Raw genomic sequence first — 21,114 nt, forward strand, 5'->3', positions numbered from 1 at the left:
GAAATCATTTGAAAGTACAATGTACTTTGACAAAAATATGAGCAAAAATGTATTAATTCGGATGTAACATTGACACCGTTTCAATGTTACATCCAAATATTCTTTTTTGGCTATTTTTTACACGTACCGGTATGTAAAATATTACCCAAACTGACATTGCATATTTACAACTGGACACCTAAGCACCAACACAAGCTTTTGTTTTGGTATAGTCAGGGTTCAAATATAGCAGAAACAATACCTCAAGTGTGGATGTAACGGTGTAAATATCACTCAATGGAAGTGTGACATTGGGTTTTACACCGTGTCAATGTTACATCCACACAACCAAGCTATCATTTCTGCTCCATTTGATACCTGACTACCGTAACAAAAGCTTTTCTTATTGTGTTGCATGTATAGTAAGAAGTACGCAAAGTGAATTTGGGTGATGTTTCGCAGAAATTTAAAAAAAAAGGTACAAATGTCACGTAACACTGACACGGTGTCAATGTTACATCCAAAATGACATTTTTTGCTCACACATGTATTTTTGGCAAAATACATTGAAATCATTTCAAACTTTCTGCAGTCGTGAAACACCCAACAACAAATATAATGTAGAGCAATTGCTAGCAAGGCATTCATGCTTTTCTTAATATGGTCATATGTCACACATTGTTCCCCAACCCGATGGAATGACCCATATACCGGTGTGTACAATGTACATGTACATTCGCATGAAAATACAATGTGATGCAATGTGAATGTAAATTTCAAATCCATGCAAAACTCTCCTATCAGAGTTCCTGCACCATTTGGGCAATAAAATTCCATGACATTTCCATATTTACCAAATTATGAAAACTGTGACCAAACTTGCAAAATTCGAAATCAAAATGCTTGTATCAGCAAAATTGGTCACGTTTTGTCGAGTATAAAAATCAGACTTCTGATGCTAAATTCTGAATACACAAAGTTTAACATTTAAAATGAATTGGTCCTCACAAAATTCCATGATTTCTCCATAACTTTTGTCATTTTTACAAACTTCCACATGTGACTTTTCCAGACCTGGAGGAAATTGAAAATAAAATTCCAAGACATTTCCAGTTTATTTTCCAGGCCATGGAAACCCTGTCCTAAGGTGACAAAAATTAAAGTTACTGTATCTATGAACATGTACAGGGCAAAATTATCACTGCACGTTTTTTTTTATGAAGCTGAAATTTAATTATTATATCTTATCACATCTTGGATACTGTAATTTCATTGGTCTGGTCCAGTTTATAAAAGTGACCGTTTACCTAACATACACTGTTTGTACGTTGTACACCGCATTGCATATTGCGCATGCATGAAGGGTCATGTGTAGGGCCCACGTGCCTCACAACAGAGAACTGCAACCTCTATAGGCCTTTTTACACCAGACAAATCTTGGGGATGACGCAGGGTTGAAAACATGCGGCATTTCACACTTTTCTTTTCAACCCTGCGCCAACCATGCATCAACCCTGAAATTAATTTCGCCCAGAAACTCAACCCTTTTCAAGACCAGGGTTGAGATTTTCAACCCGGGTTGAAACTCTCGCCAGGGTTCAAAACAGTAGTAACCGAGCGAAATAAGCTTGGTTTGCACGAAACAAGTGTGGAACGATGTGGGGTTGCATGCGGCGTTGAGAAATTAAAAACTCAACCTGGGGTTCACCTAAGGTTGAGTTCAACCCGGGTTGAGAGGCTCTAGTGTGAAAAGGCTTTAATTACATGTAGGTATCATGTCTGGCAAGAAATCTCACAGTAATCATAACTTCATATGAAGTTACATTGCACTGAATTAATTCATTTCTTGAACAGTGAGTTAAAGGGAATATAACATCATTTGCTTTTGCTGTAATTTTCAGAAATGGATGGAATTGGGGGTTGGAAATATATAGCAAATATAGTTACACTGACTTTTTGAGGTTTTGGGTTCAAAAATGCTATGAAAACCAAGAAAAACAATCATTTTCCTGTAGTCTGGTTCCTTGACTCCATATAAGAAGAAACAGAGCAGTTGACATACATTGGGGAATTGTAAGGTCAGGGAACCAGTCTAGCTGGCTTGTACCCATTCATAGGTGTGTAATCGATTGCAAACAAGTGCGATGGTCAATTGGGGCCAGTATTTGGAAAAAAGCCAGTGTTTTCCAACGCTGGTCGGCCGACCAGTGTTGGAAATTGATACAAAAATACCACTTTTCTTGAAAATGACAGTATACCAGGTGCCATGCTTTACACTGTCATTCACTAACAGTCCAGCAAGGTATTTCAAAATGATTTGGTTGTTTTATTTTTTGATGTTTGCAAATGTTGTATTTTCCCTTTAAAATCCTGTACTTTTTTTACTTTATTGGCACGATATACTGTTTTGTAGGCTAACAAAACAATTGTTGACTGCTGTGATGTGGGATACCGGTATGTCATTTTTAACCTCCTCAGGGATCATATCGGTCATACCTATAGCAGCCTGGTTTTGCCTCTGGTGCTACCGGTAGGGGGCCTATATGCCCCTTAAGTGTTAAAAACGCCATCCCACATCACAGCAGTCAACAATTGTTAAAGGGAAGATACAACATTTCCAAACATCAAGAAACGAAATGATCAAATTATAACAACAATTTTTACTGGACTGTTAGTGAATGACCGTTTAAAGCAAACTGTAAAACTGTGCCTCCTTGTGTGCTGACATTTTCAAGAAAACTTGTATTTTTCCAACGCTGGTCGGCCGACCATCGTTGGAGAAAACTGGTTTATTTTTCAAAAACTGCTCCTAATTTTTTTATCTTTTAGTCATTCTGCATTAACTTTGCAATTGATTACACATCTGTGAAGGGGTACAAGCCTGCTAGACTGATTCTCTCACCTTACAATTCCCAATGTCTATAAATTGCAACGTCTCGTCTTAAGTGGGGTCAGAGAACCAGACTACAAGAATATGGTTGGTTTTCTTGGATTTTCCAGCATCTCCGAACTCAAAACGTGAAACAAGCTACCGGTAGTTTAACAATATTTTCTATAGCACACTAATCCTCCAAATTCATTTATTTTTGAAAAAGCAAATGTTGTATTCCCTTTAAAGATATACCGGTAGTCCATCATTTGTAATTTGTGCATGTTGTTCGTTTGAAGCAACAAAAGTGTTCAAAATCTAATGAAGGATACTGAACAACTAACCTGATGAAGTTTCAGCTCAGCTTCAGCTGTATATTCCGAGAAAAACAGCATTCTAGGATCTCAATTTCAAATCAAAAGTTGCTGAATCATGTTTTCAATTGTTTTGAATTGCATCTACATGTATACGCGATGTCGCGCACTGATCCTACGAATTATAGCACAGCGCGAGCCGTTGCTATAATTCGTCTTAAGACGCACCGTTGGAAAGGAATTCTTTCGTTGATTACTTCAAAATGATAGCTTGCCAGAAAGATTAATTTCACAGGGAGTTTAGTCCACTTACTGTCTTTCAACCAAGTATGTTTTTCAACAATAATACGCCAGTTACTTTTTCGGATGGCTGCAAATGATGGACTATAGCTTTAATAATATAATGTAACAGTAACGTGATAATCATGGAATGCAGCCATGTGCCTTAATACATGTAGCTGTGAAATCATTGAAATCTATTAACTTTTACATAGTGACATGACCAATTTTACAAGTAGGAAACATTGAATGGCCTACATCGTCATTCAGTAAAACACAGAGTAAAAAAAAAAAAAAAAAAAAAAAAAATATCGGTGATGTCATTTGGAATTAACGTTTATTCTCAGAACAAATATACGTGTATCTTTGTACCTGATATTTTGTAGCAACACTGAGGTGGTTTTCTTGTGTAGGATGATGGATTTTATGTTGGATCGTTAAACTTTTGGAAAAGTAAAAAATCAGACCGAAATGAGTCGTGACAGATTTGTGACACTTTCTGCAGTGTTTTTCAATTTTCAATGCCATGCATGTACATTTTTCCCCCATGAAATCAAAAGTAAAATTTGGCTGGACTGTCAATATCCCATCAACTGTGAAATATTCTTATCGGGTTATTAATGCCATGTGTGGAAAGAAACGAAACCTAAAGTCTACGTGTACGTAAATCATTAATTCTTTTATTTTATACGACCTCAACAAAATAAACCTTAACGTTAAATAAACCTAAACGTTAAATATCAAAAATACATGTACATGTACACCGAGAATTTAGATAGAGAAACATTTCATTCCGGAAGAAATTATTGCCAAAAATTATGCAAATTTTGATTTCAGACAAAAGTCTAAAAGAATCATATATGCCTCCCTTTACACGTACCGGTACTTGTACATGTACGGATAATGCGTAAAAAACCCCACATACCGTACATGTACATTTTGGCCTACATGTACATGTTCATGAGCCCTGTATTATATGTATACCAGTACAGCACAGTTTATCCAACAGCATCGCACCAGACACAGCTGTACATGTACATGTACATGTACATGTTCACTGGTGACTGCCATGTCACTGCGTGGGAGACGTACTGGTACACTACCGTACGTACATGTACATGTACATGTACAGTGCGACCTGTCTGTGTACGGCCTACACATCTTTACACTAGCCACATGTGCCTTGCATAGGAAATAAGTGGTCGGACTGGGAGTAATAGAATTACAGACTGCACTGTGTCTTGATTGTACACATGTACATTTCAAGATATATGCACCGCCTTAATCTGTCAGTAAATATTCCATGGTAGTAGTGGGGTATACATACATGTACATGTACAGTAGTAATAGTACAAACTTGTATTCGACCAGAGAATGGTGCATAATGTATCGGTACATTGTACTGCACATATGTGTATGTATTCTCACGAGCGTTACAACTGCTTCATCAAAAGAAAAAACATCATGTGGACGGACAATGCAAGATGCATAAAATATGAACACATTACAAGTACATGTGTGCACACATACAAATGTACAGTATGTTAAATTATGGCGCTGTGTAAGGCTACATGTACATGTAAGGTACGCACTACATGGACAAGGCACAGCTCGGCAATTCCATGAGTATGTGGATGTGGCTGAAAAATGGAAAATTGATGAAATCTTCAAAACTGCAAGCATGATAACCACAAATGTGGTATCAAAGTAAAGGGGAAAAGACCTTTCATTTGAGTGATGTGGCAGTGAGATGGAATATGGTAAAATGTACATTTTGTCCCCCCCCAAAAAAATGTTTTTGACAAAAAAAAATTACCAATCTTAGGTCATCATTTTTGCATCTTGGTACATGCAAAATGCAAGTGTTAGTGAGAATTTGGATTTTTAAGGCAGAGAGAACGGTTAATATTTTATGTGGAAATAGTTTTTTTTAAAACTAATTTATAGTTTCTTACATGTTTAACTTGTACCAAGGATGGACGGACAAACTGTAACGTGAGTTACCGCAACGTGAGAAACCGTAACATGAGATACCGAAATGTATCCCTCAAGAGATTTTCAGACTGACTATTGTTGAGTGGTCGGGCACAACCCGACCACTCTTTGGATTTGTTCCGATTAATCTTTCTTTCTTTCTTTCTTTCTTTCTTTCTTTCTTTTTTTTTCCGGACAATACTTCTCCGCGGGTTTTGTCTTAAACGGTATATGGTATGAACTTGTAACTTTCAATATATATCGACACTCATCCGAAGTGGTGCATATTACTCTGACGTCATGATTACGTCATCAGGTGTCAAATTACAAGTGATTTTATCTGAAAAAGTGACCAATTACTTTCACCTATAACTCTTGAACTAAACAATCAATTATGTTTGTATTCTGTAATCAGATAGACTATTAATCGCTTAACATTTTTTGTCACGTACGTTAACTCGCTTGACCTTTACTTCCGGGTCTATCGGAAGGTCAAAGTTAGGTGAATTCAAAATGAAGACGTTAGCCTGACATCAAAACAAAGCAACATTTCTTCCAAACGGTTCACGGCATGATCACAAAACCTTGTGTGAACTTGTACCATGTTACAAAGATGTTATAAATTTTGTTACGTCATCATGTCGTCATCAGGTATCAAATTACAAGCGATTTAAGGGCAAATTTTGACAAACTAGTTTGCTTTATATTTTTTGAACTAAATAGAGTATAGTGTTCGTTTTTTCGTGAGGTTGTAGACCATGCCGTGAGAAACATTTCTCGTTCGCGGACACAAAACCGCTTGACCTTTACTTCCGGTGTTACCGGAAGTGCAATAAAAACTGAATATAACCCAAAAGCGGAAACATTTTACCATAGACATATACATTATGCAAGTGTTTAGTGAGAAATGCAAGTCATAAAAAAAACCAGTGTGATGACGTCATTCATCCGAAAGGGCGCCACTAGCGGCACATAAAATAGTGTTTATTTTCTTTAATCTGAAGACCATCGGTTCCAATTTTACCAAATCGCCCCTTGATATTCTTTGATTAACCACAGATAACTTGGCAAGGTTTCAAATTCATGACGTCTTCAGACCGGAAGTTACGTCTATGAGAATTTGAAAACGATCATATTATAAATTGAATGCTATCATTTGATCCATGTCGTATATCTTCGTAGCCCAAATAGCGATATCCATAAAAATGTGAACCTTTTGCTTCCAAATACTAGTGACGTCATCAAACCGGAAGTTAGGTGTTATAAATACATACAATTATATTTTTCATATTTCCGTACGTTAATTATCTTCACAATAAACATTTATCCACTCCGAACTAAATCAGTTTTCACTTCCCGTTTTTTTAAATAATTTGTCATCAAACCAGAAATAACTCGTATGTGTACATAAAATGTTTACGGAAATTTATCACACCGTTAAAGATGCATTTTGTTAAGCAAAATAATTCATTGTGATGAAAAGGATTTAATTTCGTGATCCTCTGTTATTGCATAAACATATTCATAACTTAACTCGGCAGTTTTTTATGAAAAAAAAAGCCTGCCCGACCACTCTGCGTTTGTAACAACAAACGCGAACCTCTAGTTTAATAATTGAAATGGTAGCACATCACTTACACCAATGATGTACATGTAAGGGCACTAAAAAGATTTTTCCATCCGTGCACAGTGTGAGGAAACTTTCAAATGCGGGGTGTATTTAAATTTCTGCCATGTCTTATGCCATACTATGACTTTATAGAATAACAGCACAGAGTTGATAGAAGACACCCTTTACATGTAACGTGAGTTACCACGAAATTGCCCGGCTATTTTTTTCTTTGAAATAGAATTTTGGGGAAGATTTCCATACACAAAGTTCACTAATTTTCCTCTGTATTGACTAACAAGCCCCCAGATAGCAATTTCATGTCATCAAAGTCAATTTGACCAATGAGAAAATACAAGCATTTTCTTAGAAAACACTTAGAATTTTTCAGTCCAATCTCATAGGGTTTGTACACAGGGTGTTGAGTGAACTTCGTATATGGAAATCTTTCCGAATTTCATTAAAAAAAAAAAAAAGGCTCTCAAACGAGGTTACCCTGGAAGACAAATCTGTCTCAAGAATCTGCTTGACAGCTTCGGACAGTTGCTGTTATTTGCTAGTAGCTAAACCGATTCATTTAATGTCAATATGGGGGAGGGGGGAAGGGCTTCAAAGCACCGATGTGTTAGTAATGCAGAGTGCCAGCAAGGTAAGCAGGTAAGACTAAATGTCAGAGTGCATCATAACGCGGGGACCTGTATCACTCATTCTAGTCATCTAATCCTGTTCTCCATTTTGAGGTGCCGGTAGTGTATTGTTTTTCTATAAGTACGTCATGTATCGACGCAACAATGTACAATGTTACCAATGCGTACCAAGTACGGCCAAGTAAAAAAAAATAAACCAGTTTTTCGTCCCCGACCGCTTCCATTTTTCCTGGCTGCCTCCTCTTCTTTTTCTTTTATAAATTTATACATTTGCAATATATTTTGCACACTGTCAATATATTGTCTTTATATTTGTTTCCAACGAAATCGTAGACATGTACATGTATGTAGAAAGGGTTATTGCTCCTTTGGACACAACTTTGTAACAGTAAAATGCATTTTTTTTCTCCCAACAAATTTTCAAATTTTATGCAGAATTATTTTAATTTGGCAGAATTTATGCATCAATGAATTTGTGCCCATTTGGAGAAACAAGGAAATGAGGTTGGCAGTTCGCCGAAAAACAACCAACTTTGCAAATTTATGTAAAAAATGTTACAGAAAATTTTGCTTTGTGTCATTTAATGTACTGTACATATCATCATAACGTAATGACTTATGGCATCAAAGTCAATGTTAGAAGGCGTAATGAGTCAAGTTTTGACAATTTTCAGGAAAAGGAAAGAAAGTCATCTCAACAGTTCATTGTTCTGATTATTAAAGTGCACAACAACAGAAAAAGGACCGCTAGAAAGCAAAAGATCTCTTGAGAAAAAGACTGGGGAGAAAAAGACTTGGCATGTATTGGATTCCTTTAAAGGGAAGATGCAAAATTTGCAAACATCAAAAAACGAAATGATCCAATTATCACAAAATACCTTACTGGATTGTTAGGGAATGACAGTCTAAAGCATCCTGTAAAATTGTGGCTCCTGGTGTACTGACATTTTCAAGAAACATTATAGTTTTCCAACGCTGGTCAGCCAACCAGCGCTGGAGAAAACTGGCTATTTTCAAAAACTACTCCATATTTCTTATATTTAGTTATTCCACATTTTCTGTGCAATTGATTACACCCCTGTGAACGGGTACAAGCCAGCTAAATTGATACTCTGGCCATACAATTCCCCAAAGTCTATAAATTGCTCCATTTCATCTTAAGTGGGGTCAGGGAACCAGACTACAAGAATATAATTGGTTTTCTTGGTTTTTCCAGAATCTACAAGCCAAAAACGTGAAGCAAGTCAGTTTAACAATACATGTTTTGCTAAAACATATAAATCTCCAAATGCACTTATTTCTGAAAATTGCAGCAAAAGCCAATGTTGTACATTCCCTTTAATGTACATGTACGGTACACATCATTGTGTATCAGTACCGGTACAAGTCGGACCAATCAAGTTTGGACGATTGGGGTACAACATGTATGGAAACACCGTGATTCTGTGTTTAAAAAACTAAATATATTTAAAGGGAATGTACATCATTGGCTTTTGCTGTAATTTTCAGAAATGGACTATTTGAGGGTTTAGTGCCGGTATAATAGATCAAATGTTGTTACATTGACAAGTTTGAAGTTTTGTGTTTGAAAATGCTGGAAAAACCAAGAAAAACCAAATATGTTCAAATAGTCTGGTTCCCTGACTCCACCAAAGATGAAATTGATCAATTTATATATGCTGGAAAATTGTAAAGTAAGTGTAACAGTCTCGCTGGCCTGCACCCATTCATGAACATGTAACCAATAGCAAACAAAATTTGCACTGAAAAAATGGTACATTTGGAGCAGTATACATGTAGTTAAAAAATAGTTAGTTTTTTCCAACGGTGTTCGGCCGACCACCATTGGAAATTTACACAAAATAGCACTTTTCTATAAAATGACTTCACACCAGGTGCCATAATCTTACAGGATGCTGTAGACCGTCATTTACCAACATCCTAGTAAGATATTTTGTAAATATTTGGTAGTTTTGTTTTTCGTACTGTAGTTTGCAAATGTTATATATTCCCTTTAACATCATTTCAAAAATATTCTGTGCATGTTACCGGGTTAAAAATCATCAGCTGCCATGGTAGCCATGGTTATCCCGAATTTGGGCTCCATGCACAAGTACCCCCTCAACGGTAAGAAAGGGAGAGTTGGGAGAGACCACTGGGAGAGACATTTGAACACTACCGGGGTAGCTGACAATGCCTGACGCTTACACGAAGACACTATGGCTTTGTGCACAGTTTTCAGAATAAAAAACAGTCCTGCGTACTTTCGCGCTATACGCGCGCGAACAGTACACACACATGGGGTTCTCGAAAGTGGTAAAAACGCCCTCTTTTGTTCGCACCCAGAGCCCATAATCTGGTACCAAATTAGCTTCTGAAAATTTGTCAAATTTTCATGTCAACATGAAGGAGCATTTACAGATACACACAACTACATGTACACTCAACCAAAAAACCCAAAGAAAAAATAAAACTGCTGACTTGTTCTTCCCCATTCTGGTTGGATCCAAATGCCAAACTACTGTATCTAAATGTCATCAGGAGGTCCCGGGATGCAGTAGCTGCACATTTGATCATTCATGTCACATCACAGCCATGAAAAAAAAAAAAATTCATGCAGTTTTCCAAATGAAAACATATACATTTGTACATTTTGCAGGGATTTTTTCAGCAGAGCCTACCGGTAGAAGATTTTAATCACATCATGATTTTGTGTGTACCGGTACATTAACATCAGAAAGAACTTCCGGTACATGAAACATAGCGGTATAACTGTACATGGATTTCATCATGAAGTCATCGTGACGTCGTCACATTACGTGTGATGATGTCACGATGACATCAATTAAATATTTAGACAACTTAGACATCAGGGCGTCAGGGAATTGTCAGGTCAGGGAACCAGACTAAACAGAATGCTCCCAAAACAAGTACAGTAGGCCTACCTAACGCCTCTTCAAAACAAGGTTGCCAATTAAATATCCCTGAGGACGAAGTTGTTCGGATGCGGATCTTTTAATGTTTTTTTTTTTGCTGTAAATTGGATTGACATGCGACAGGCGCACTTCACATTTCTTTCCTATAATTGAATGTGGGAGGTTATACATGTTTTTGGCCAGTGTCTAATTAAAAGTTTTTAACTTTGGTATTGTTAAAAGTAATGTAATAAACAAAATCTACTTTTTAGGCTGAAACATCAAAAAGGAAACATTTGCTAACAAGTTTTTTATTATCAACTTTATTGATATTTCAAAAGAGAACTATTGTTTCTATCACCGGCCCGGCTTGGGAAATGCGGAAAATCACACTGCAATATATCTTTTTGGGGTGTTTCCATCCCAAAGTTTTGAAAAATGATGGCTATTTTCTTGTAGTGTATGACATGACTTACATGTAGGTACGAGTTAACCTGGGTACGAAATGATGAGTACGATTTGACTTGGTACGAGTTAACGTTTCCCTGCATTCGCTGTCTGAGTGTCATCAGGCAGATACACGTACATGCATTGGGTGTGGGGTGTATATGAAGTGATGTCATGATTGACGTCATCACAAGTCATATGACGTCACATTAAAGGGGCATTTTTCTAAGTCCTATATAAGAATGATACCGGTATGTCCTATTTGGTTGTAACTTGATATGTACCATACCGGGATATGATAAGCCCGGTTCATACTCGGTGCGAAAGCGAATGCGAATTTGTGACGTCATGGCAAGTATTCGCGCTGCGAATTCGTTAAAGTTGAACATATTTCAACTCGGGCGAATTTCGCAGCGAACATGCCATGACGTCAAATTCGCTTCGCATTCCCATTCGCATGAAGTATGAACCAGGCTTTAGATGAAAATCATATGTCATGTGACGTCACATTAAAGGGGTATATTTTCTTCAATATACTGGTATGTGTATTTAACATTTCTACCTGCACATGTATGTACGCTAACAGCTGTTCTAAATGTAAAGTCACATACATATGCGGCGTCTAGTCATACAAGCATATTAATGATATTAAGGGAACACTGCATACATTAATAGCATGTATGCATGCATGCACATTAGTGAGCAGCCCGAAGCACTCACAATACAATTTCACCATCAGCCATGTTTCCAGCACAGTGATGTATGCATGTTATGTACAAGTTACATGTACCTATGCCTGAAGTCCAATGTTGGAGGGATTTTTTCCCACTGTCTGCGATGGGGCGATAAAACTAAATTACCCCGTGACAAGTAATGCTGGAGCTAATCCAAAGAATCAAAGCTCAAGTCCCGCGTCTTCCATGAGGAGTTTGAGTCACGAGTCACGTACAGGCACATGTCCGAGTCTAAAGTCTCACTGATTAGTCTCGGATCTTTTACATTGACGTGTACACCATACAATTGCCGGTTCTATGTGAGATCTCAAAGAGGTTGACATACTGTACCGGTACATGTATGTACTGGACAAGGTTGATGAAGGTGTCCCATTCGGAGAGACCTGGGAAAGATCCCCCGGTACCCCATACCCGATACCCCAACAAAATTGACAATACATGTACCTCATCCTATTCTGGGGTTTAATTAGTTACCCGAAACCCATTTTGCAGATTCTAACAGTAACACACACTTTCTGATAGAGCAAAACAACCAACTCCAACCTGGATTTTTTTGAAATTCAGTTTGAATTCCACTATTCGGTATGGATTCTGGAAACCGGATATTCAACACTAAACTTCAAAATTAAGCCTTCTTTTTGTGTGTGACACAAGCTCATGACGACAACAACTGGAACATCCCCCAATTTGCTCCATGGTCTCTGGTAGGGCTGTCCATATATGAATAATTGATTAAATTCAATTACTCGAAACTGTGTTTGGCCAAATATTCAGATGTATTAAAAAAAGTTGATTTGTTTTATTGCAAGTGCTACTTTTCTAGCAAAATAAAAGTTCTTCACTTTTGAATGAGACATCAAACCAAAAAAATCCACCGACGTTTTAGTTATTTAATTCCTTCTACCCAAGATTTCGAATGATGACAATAATTTGGGTCTCGCAGAGCGGGTTTATTTTGTGTGCAAAATGAAAGCCTTTTTTTCAGGGGGTTGCAATTTGCAAACACCCAAAATTGGAATGAAGTACATTGTAGTTCTTTCGTTACAACAATGTACAAATTGAATATTTGTAAGGAGAAAAGATAATCATTTTTTGAAAAGCATGAGGCATACATCTTTAAATAAGTAAAATTTCCTTTGTGTATTCAACAGCCTGTACAATGTACATGTTTGAAAAGGTTTCAAACAACAGATTTTCAGAGGTGTTTTGTTAGCAAAATGACATTTGCCCATCCACAAACAGATTGATATAAGACGATTACAATACATTCATAAAGTGTACATCAAAGAATTAATAGGAATCAGTGTAATACCTTCAGATGATCCCTTGAGTTCAATGACAACATGGACTTTCCCAGACGGCTCAAGGTCAATCTAGTGGGAAGAAAAAAAAACCAGATAAGATATTTTAAAATTTGGATTAGCATCTCGTAATCCATATTGTCTTGACCTACATACCTCGTTTTATGTAAAACACAGTAAGCAACTGATGATTTAATATACATGCACAGGGCGTATAAAAAACTGGTCCTTGGATATTAATAAGGGAATAAACATGTGCTTGACCGGTTTTAAACATTATGTTTAAGACCGGTTGGAGTCTGGACACAGATATGCCGAAGGTAGTAATCATTTGTCATTTGTACATTTTTTTTTGTATGAAGCAACAAAAGTGCTCAAAATTTAAAGAAGGGTGCTTGACAACTATGAAGTTTTAGCTCAGTGAATATTCCGAAAAAACAAAACATTCTAGGATCTTGATTTCAATTTAAAAGTTGCCGAGTCATGTTTTGAATTGTGCCCGAAATCAGCATCCGGGACACGATCTCATTCAGCTGATTGCACCCATTCACGGCTTCGCCGAGCTAAAAACGAACTACCGTGCATAAATATGAAATGCATAAATAGAATCATCTTTGAAAATGACCTGCTTTTATGTTTTCTTCAAAACAACAGCATGCCAGAAAGAATAATTTCAAAGGCAGTTCAGTGCCATTTCTATCTTTAAAACAAGTATGCTTTTCAACAACGATTTTGTCAGTTACTTTTTGGATAGCTGCAAATGATCTACTCTACGTTTAATCCAAGTAAGGGTGTTGATAACAATTTAGTAGGTTACTAAATGCAAATGATCCTAAATCATGTGCATGCCTCTGAGGATAACCTGAATACTGAGTTCATGTTCCACATCACTAGGTGTCTCTTGTTTTCTCTCTCTCCCACCGTCATTCTCACATTCACAACCACTTAACATTTTGGACAGACACATTAAGGTGTGAGTCACCATGCTCCCAGTTACATGTTCAAGTGTTATCCTATATCAGGTGTGGGAAATTAACACTTACCCATTACACTAGAGGTGTATGGAAATTTGCAGTTGAGCAGGGGAAAAAATTAATCACTGATTTTATCTTGGGTTAGATTACCTCAATACCTCATTCCCAACATTAGCTACATTCTGGCTTTTAACACTGTGTCTATCGTTCTGGCAGTTTTCTGACCTGACAACATGACAATATGCGACGTCAGGGTCTTGTTGGTCTCGGAACCAGACTATCAACCGCACCGTTCACAGACTTTATTTCCATTTGATAAAAAAAAACGCTCCAAAACCACGGATCACTAGGGGGAAAAATGAAGTTACATGTACTTCAATAAAAAGTAGGATTTGACTTAAATACCATAAAGTACATGTAAGGAAAACTATTTAAATAAAATAAAAAGGGAAAAACTAAATATCTGAAACAATGGATTCAATCGCGGTACCTTCGGCATGGTAGTTCAATGTTTACCCAATCGTGATATAAATTTTTTTTTTTTGCATTACAGCAATGATAATACTCGAAAACTGCGTTATGGTCACTATAATAATGGCCACTTGGTTGTAAAAATGCTTCGTTCCTTTGCCCAAGTCCGAGTAATAATGTATTTTTTCCCCTGTGGTACAATCAAAACACTGTGCAACTTTGCAAGCACGATGTGATCCAAATACGATGTGATCCAAATCTGCAAACATGTTGTTTTGGAACATGTACACCAGGATGTACGGTACAAATTCAATGGACAATATTACAATTGTACAAACATGACGAAGGCCAAAAAAAATGTTTTGAGTTGGTCGGGTTATGGTAAACACGGCAGAGAAACTTCTGCTGAATAATGTGCATGCAAGTGGCACATTCATCAATTTTTTTTTATGAATTTCATGTATGCTTACATGTATTTTGGCAATTTAATATTACCATTTGGAACTCAATCCCCATTTTCAGGTCTTAAAGGGCAATGCCATGTACTTTTTTTTTATTAAGTGCAATCCTTGAAACTGCACAGTGTTTCATTTGACCTTATTTTTAATTTCGTTTTGCCATTTTCAAGGGTATTTTGGTGCCTTTTTGGTTTTTATGTTAATGCCAATTTACATATTCATGAGCAAAAGTGTGATGTCATTTCAGACAGAAACCTCAATGTTACAGCTACCGGTATTTCATCACCAAAAGTTGCCAGAAATTTGGTCATTTTGCTGTGGTGGATTTTCTTTTCTTTGGTGATTCGTTTTTGTGTCAGTACATGGCAGTAAGCCATTGAGCTAACTTCTCTCACAAATTTTTTCAATGAGCAAATTGTTGGGTTCACAAGTTGAACAGAAAACCCCTAAACTGAACAGTGTCTTCCTGAAATGACATCACAGCAACAGCACCCTCAGTTGTCCGGAAAAGCATGGAAAATTCAAATATTTAAAAAAAGTGCACTTTTCAATAACATTAACCAAAAAGGTATGCCAAATACATGTAGTTTTCATACATTTAAGAGGAGTGTGAAAGTTGCACAAAATGTGTTCCCAAGAAAAATTCATCTCATGGCCCCTTATTGGCTCGGCTTGTGGTGTTTTACAGGTTTTGTTATTTGCAACCAGAACCATCAAACACGTTATGTAATAAAACGTAAAACTACAACCAATTAAATTTATACATTTCTTGGAACCAATGAAGTACACTATAGTTTACATGTAACTTAAAGATAAGGCCAAGTAAAAAAAAAAAACATGTTTAGCATCCAGGTTTTTTGAAAACAGTGAGGATGTGGGACTTTTTATTTGGGACTTTTTATCTATTTTCAATATGACCGCCACTTTTAAAAACAATTCCGACAACCGTCGGTTTTTACACTGTTCAAAGACATAAAAATGATACAGAAATGCTAGACATGAGAATTAACATATCTACAATGGTTTCAATAGTTTTGTTGCATGGTTTAACAAGAATTAAAAAAACAACACTGCAATATTTTTCTCTATTTTGAGTAAATGGTGAAGGTGTTGAAGGAACACAAATTCAACAACATTTTGTGGCCCAGATTGATAAATGCACCATGTCATGAATGTAGACTAAAGATTCATCCGGGTTTGCTGAGATTAAGAGCTTGTCTTTGCGCATATAGATCTCTTCACCTCGACCGAAAAAAAAATAGAGAGAAGAAAAAGAGCGAGAGAAAGGACAATTAAAAACGTGACACATGATGTGACTTTTGATCAACAATAAATATCTGAACTGACTTCACGCCTCCGACCATAAATCCATGCAACACGAACATTCATGATCGTCATGCATCGTCTCTCATTCAACTAACGACCCAACAAAAACATCAGATTTATATATATAGATACGCCACCAGAGATACAAGTAGAGATTGAGGATTAAGATCGAGGTACTTAGATTTGCTTACGATCTGGCTGAAGAAGTGAAATTTCTAGTGCTGGTAAAGAACCTTCACTTGGTTTGGGTTCGGGTTGGGTTCGGCTATTTTTATCGGAACATTGGCTTGGTTCGGGTTCGGCAGTAAATAAGAACGTCAACACAATTGCTGCGGGAGTATCTGTTAATAGTCTTCGTGCATAAGAAACCTGTTTTAGAGGCCCTTAGTAGGATGTCCAATGCCAAAAGAAACCCAGCCACATCACACTGCTGCTACTTAGAACAGCGCGAATGAGAAATCATAGTTTTCAAGTGCTCGAAGGGCAAACTTTGAAATGAGAGTGAAGTTAAATTTTGTATATTAGGCCAAAGAAAAAAAATATTCGGTCTCTGGTCAGACCGAAGTTCCGGAATTGACGCGGGGACGCGGCTTTTTTTTTTTTTTTTTTGCTTTTTTTTTTCTTCAAGCTTGGATTGTACAGACAAGGTGGGGTACTATTTGGCTTTTTTGGTGTCCTCATGTACATTGGTGTCCTCCATAATTTGCCTTGGTGCTCTCGATCATTTGCCTTGGCGCAATTTCCCATTCCTTGGTGCTCTTTGATAAAAAAAAATTGAGGAGGTGCGGCAATAGAGGGCGCTGTTGGAGCTACAGTGGAACATTTTTGGAAAAAAAAAGATTGACGCGCATGATTAAAATCAACGCGCGCGCTAACCAGAGACCGACTTATTTTTTTTGGCCTTAAAAACAAGTCCATACTGCCTTTTGTCTCATCAAAAATGCATCTCAACAACATTTTGACGTCAAAACTATCATACATTTATAACCCCTTCCATATTACTTCTTTCACATCGATGGTGATCGAGAGCGCATGAAACATATGCCAAACTATTTTTTTCCGGCGACGACGCCCCATTGACCGCAAGTGTTTTGCCGCCTTAAAAAATCTTGCTCCCTATTAGCACATAGGCTGGTTCCCGCCAAATAATGATAAAAACTGGAAGGGTATAAAGATGGGAACCAGCTAAATCGGGAACGATATCGACACCGTGAAATAAGTCAAGCAAAATATTTTTGAAACGATCTAAAACCAGTAATGTTTTTTTTTCAATGAAAGATGATGTCTCAAAACCGCCAAACTCACTGGTTTGACTGGAATTCTGCTGCTGCGCAATTTCAACGTGTTTTTAGATGGGGTTATGATCGAGAATAAGCTTTATGTGGCCTCTCTGGACTCCCATATATTTGCACTTTAGTCGGGCACCATTTGCAGTCATCAGCCGACATTTGAAGCAAAAAAGTCGGGTAAAAAAAAAAAAAAAGCCGCGTCGCCGCACCACTTTTTGAACAAGCTCCATACCAGAAACCGGAGACTTTTTCTTTTTGGTCTTAGACACATTTTTTTTTTTTGCAAATGGTGTCCATTACCAATAAAGGGAAGATACAACATTTGCGAACATCAAAAAAACGAAATGATCAAATTATCACAGAATACCTTACTGGATTTTTAGGGAATGACAGTCTAAAGCATTCTGTAAAATTATGGCTCCTGGTGTGCTGACATTTCCAAAAAACCTGTAAACCAAAAAACCTGGCTTTTCTGACAAACTGCTCCTAATTTTTCATATTTTGTTGTTCCGCATTTTCTTTGCAATTGATAACACACCTGAGAAGGGTCACAAGCCTGCTAGAGTGATTCTTTGACCTTATAATTCCCCAAAGTCTTTACATTTCTCCGTTTCATCTTAAGTGGGGTCAGGAAAACGGTCTACAAGAACATGATTGGTTTTCTTGGTTTTTCCAGCATCTACAAGCCCAAAACGTGAAACAAGTCAGTTTAACAATTTATTTGCTATAACATACCGGTACTATTAATATTAATGCTATTAACTATTATATTAATCCTCCAAATCCTTTTATTTCTGAAAATTGCAGCAAAAGCAAATGTTGTACACTCCCTTTAACTGACAATGCTTGATATAAGTTGAGGTTTCTTCAGACCTCCACTGAGCCACCGTTCATTGAGCTCTTCTACACACGATACATGCACTTGCATATCCTTGACCTCAAAAAAAGTATATAATTAATCAGCTGTGCGGTGCAAAAACCAAATGGGGCGTCCTGCCTCTGACATCCTCTTTTCTGAAACCTGGAGTCGTTGTTTGACTTCTGGTTCAGGAACTAGGAAATGCACAATTTCCTGAAAAGGCTGGACTACAAGTTCCACAGACTATGGTTCACCGTTTTATACACATGTGCGTAATCAAGATAGTTTTGCAATGTACGTACAATGTACGTACATGTGTGTATTAACAAAGACAGACATATTCATTGTACATATACATACATTATCGACTACATGTACTTCACTGTATTAAAGTATTATGTAGCTTGCTTAAAGGGAAGATACAACATTTGCAAACATAAAAAAAACACAAAATGATCAAATAATCACGAAATACCTTACTGAATTGTTAGGGATTGACAGTCTAAAGCATCCTGTAAAATTGTGGCTCCTGGTGTGCTGACATTTTCAAGAAAAAGTGTATTTTTCCAACGGTGGTCGGCCGACCAGCGTTGGGAAAAAAACTGTTTTTGTTCCATCTGCTCCTAACTTTTCACTTAGTTACCGTATTCCGCACTTTCTTTGCAATTGATTATACACCTGTGAAGGGGTACAAGCCTGCTAGAGTGATTCTTTGACCTTACAATTCCCCAAAGTCTTTACATTTCTCCGTTTCATCTTAAGTGGGGTCAGGGAACCAGACTACAAGAACATGATTGGTTTATTGGTTTTTTCCAGCACCCACAAGCCCAAAACGTGAAACAAGTCAGTTTAACAATATTTGCTATAACATACTAATCCTCCGAATCCATTTATTTCTGAAAATCGCAGCAAAAGCAAATGTTGTACATTCCCTTTAAAATTCTTAAAGTTGATAACCAGTAAGTTCAAAAATTAATTTTTTTTTCCTGACGAATTTTCAATTTGATTTTGGGCGTCTGCGACCCTCATTTTGTGCACAAATAAACCCGCCCTGCGAGAGCCAAAATTAGTGTCTGGCAGCCAATAATTCAAATTTTGTTAAGAAATAATTCAATAACTAAATGTCAGTGGATTTTTTTCGCTCGATGTCTCATTCAAAAGTGAATAACTTTTTTATTGCTGGGAATATAGCAATTGAAAAACAAATCTATTTTTCGAGGTGAAACTTGAAAATAGCAGGGCAATTCCACACAAAGTGGACATGGCTGAAAAGTGGAACGATTTACAAAATGTATGAAATCTTCAGAACTACAAGCATCACAACCTTCAAATGTGGTATCAAATGAAGGGGACAACAAGACCTTTTATTTGAGTGGTGTGACAGTGAGATAGGATGTGGTTAAATGTAGTTTGTTTTGTCAAAGAAATGCATTTGGGGCTAAATTTAGGTAGTTATTTTGGCATCTTGTTTTCTTATGCAAAATGGTTTTGTGACTTTTTGTTTTTTAAGTCAGAGAGAAATATCAGAGACTTTTTGTTTTTTAAGTCAGAGAGAAATATCAGAGACTTTTTGTTTTTAAGTCAGAGAGAAAATTAGGTTTATATTTTATGAAAATATCACACAGAAGTTAGAATAGCATGATTCAGTATGTTTTTTTATAACGTGTTTGAAGTTGATTTCAGACACGTTACGTCCGTAATGTTATAATGTATAAATTTACATGTACCATAACCTTTGTTTGGCATCCATATGCTTAGTTATCAGATCCGTTACCAATAAAGACAGTATTCCAAAGTGGTACTGGCAGCCTTCAATGAAAGCCTCGTATCTGCGTCTAATCCTTCTTTAACACCCTGAATCCATCAAAATCCATACCCCTGTTTTGGAGTATTTCGGCAGATTCAGGATACCTCCATATTGAAAACAGAGGATTTTTGATGAAAAGGGGATTTTGATGGATTGAGGACTGTAAGCCTAGCGGTACTGCAGGATTTTGTTGGATTCAGAATACCTCCATATTGAAAACAGAGGATTTTTGATGAAAACAGGGGATTTTGATGGATTGAGGACTGTAAGCCTAGCAGTACTGCAGGATTTTGATGGATTCAGAATACCTCCATACTGAGCAGTCACCAACACCAAAATGTTTGGGTATGACACAAAAGGTGGATTTTGGCAGATTCAGGATACTTTCTAGTATACATGTAGATACCGGTACCCAAGGGGTTAGGGTTAAAACACAGACAGATTGCACATGTACACGTACAAATGTATGTTCGGCAAGTCAATCCTCTTTCAATCAAATCAAACGGGATTAAATAACATCAGCAAAAAAAACTGTGCAATTGACAATTTACTATTCATGTATTCACACGCGATATATCTGCGCTGTCTACACATTGTGTACAACGTTTAGGACCACACGGATGACCTACATATCGGTAAATCTGTGCACTACACGCATCCAAAGCCTAGTAATAAATATGATACAAAGATATCAAAAACGTCGGGCCGGCACTCAAAAGTGCCTGCAACGTGGTCTGAATATTCCAACATCTTCCCCAAAACATTTTTACAACGATGGCAATCATGGCATTCAATGTACAAAATGTATGATGTGAATGCATAAAAACATGTACAAACACGTTGATTAACATCAAATTAACCG

General features: G+C 37.0%; 1 protein-coding gene across 4 annotated transcripts in view; it reads right to left on the reverse strand.

The window, feature by feature from the left end:
- The window catches only part of LOC119741030 (calcium-independent protein kinase C-like), a 77,524-nt gene that overhangs the window by 43,753 nt on the left and 12,657 nt on the right, over positions 1-21,114 (reverse strand). For all 4 annotated transcript variants that reach the window (XM_038216623.1, XM_038216621.1, XM_038216624.1 and 1 more), the window contains exon 2: positions 13,080-13,140. In XM_038216623.1, coding sequence (XP_038072551.1) covers positions 13,080-13,140 — 61 coding nt within the window. The remainder of the gene's footprint in view (positions 1-13,079; positions 13,141-21,114) is intronic.

This window comes from Patiria miniata, unplaced genomic scaffold, assembly GCF_015706575.1.
Source record: "Patiria miniata isolate m_02_andy unplaced genomic scaffold, ASM1570657v1 HiC_scaffold_5, whole genome shotgun sequence".
Lineage (NCBI taxonomy): Eukaryota > Metazoa > Echinodermata > Asteroidea > Valvatida > Asterinidae > Patiria > Patiria miniata.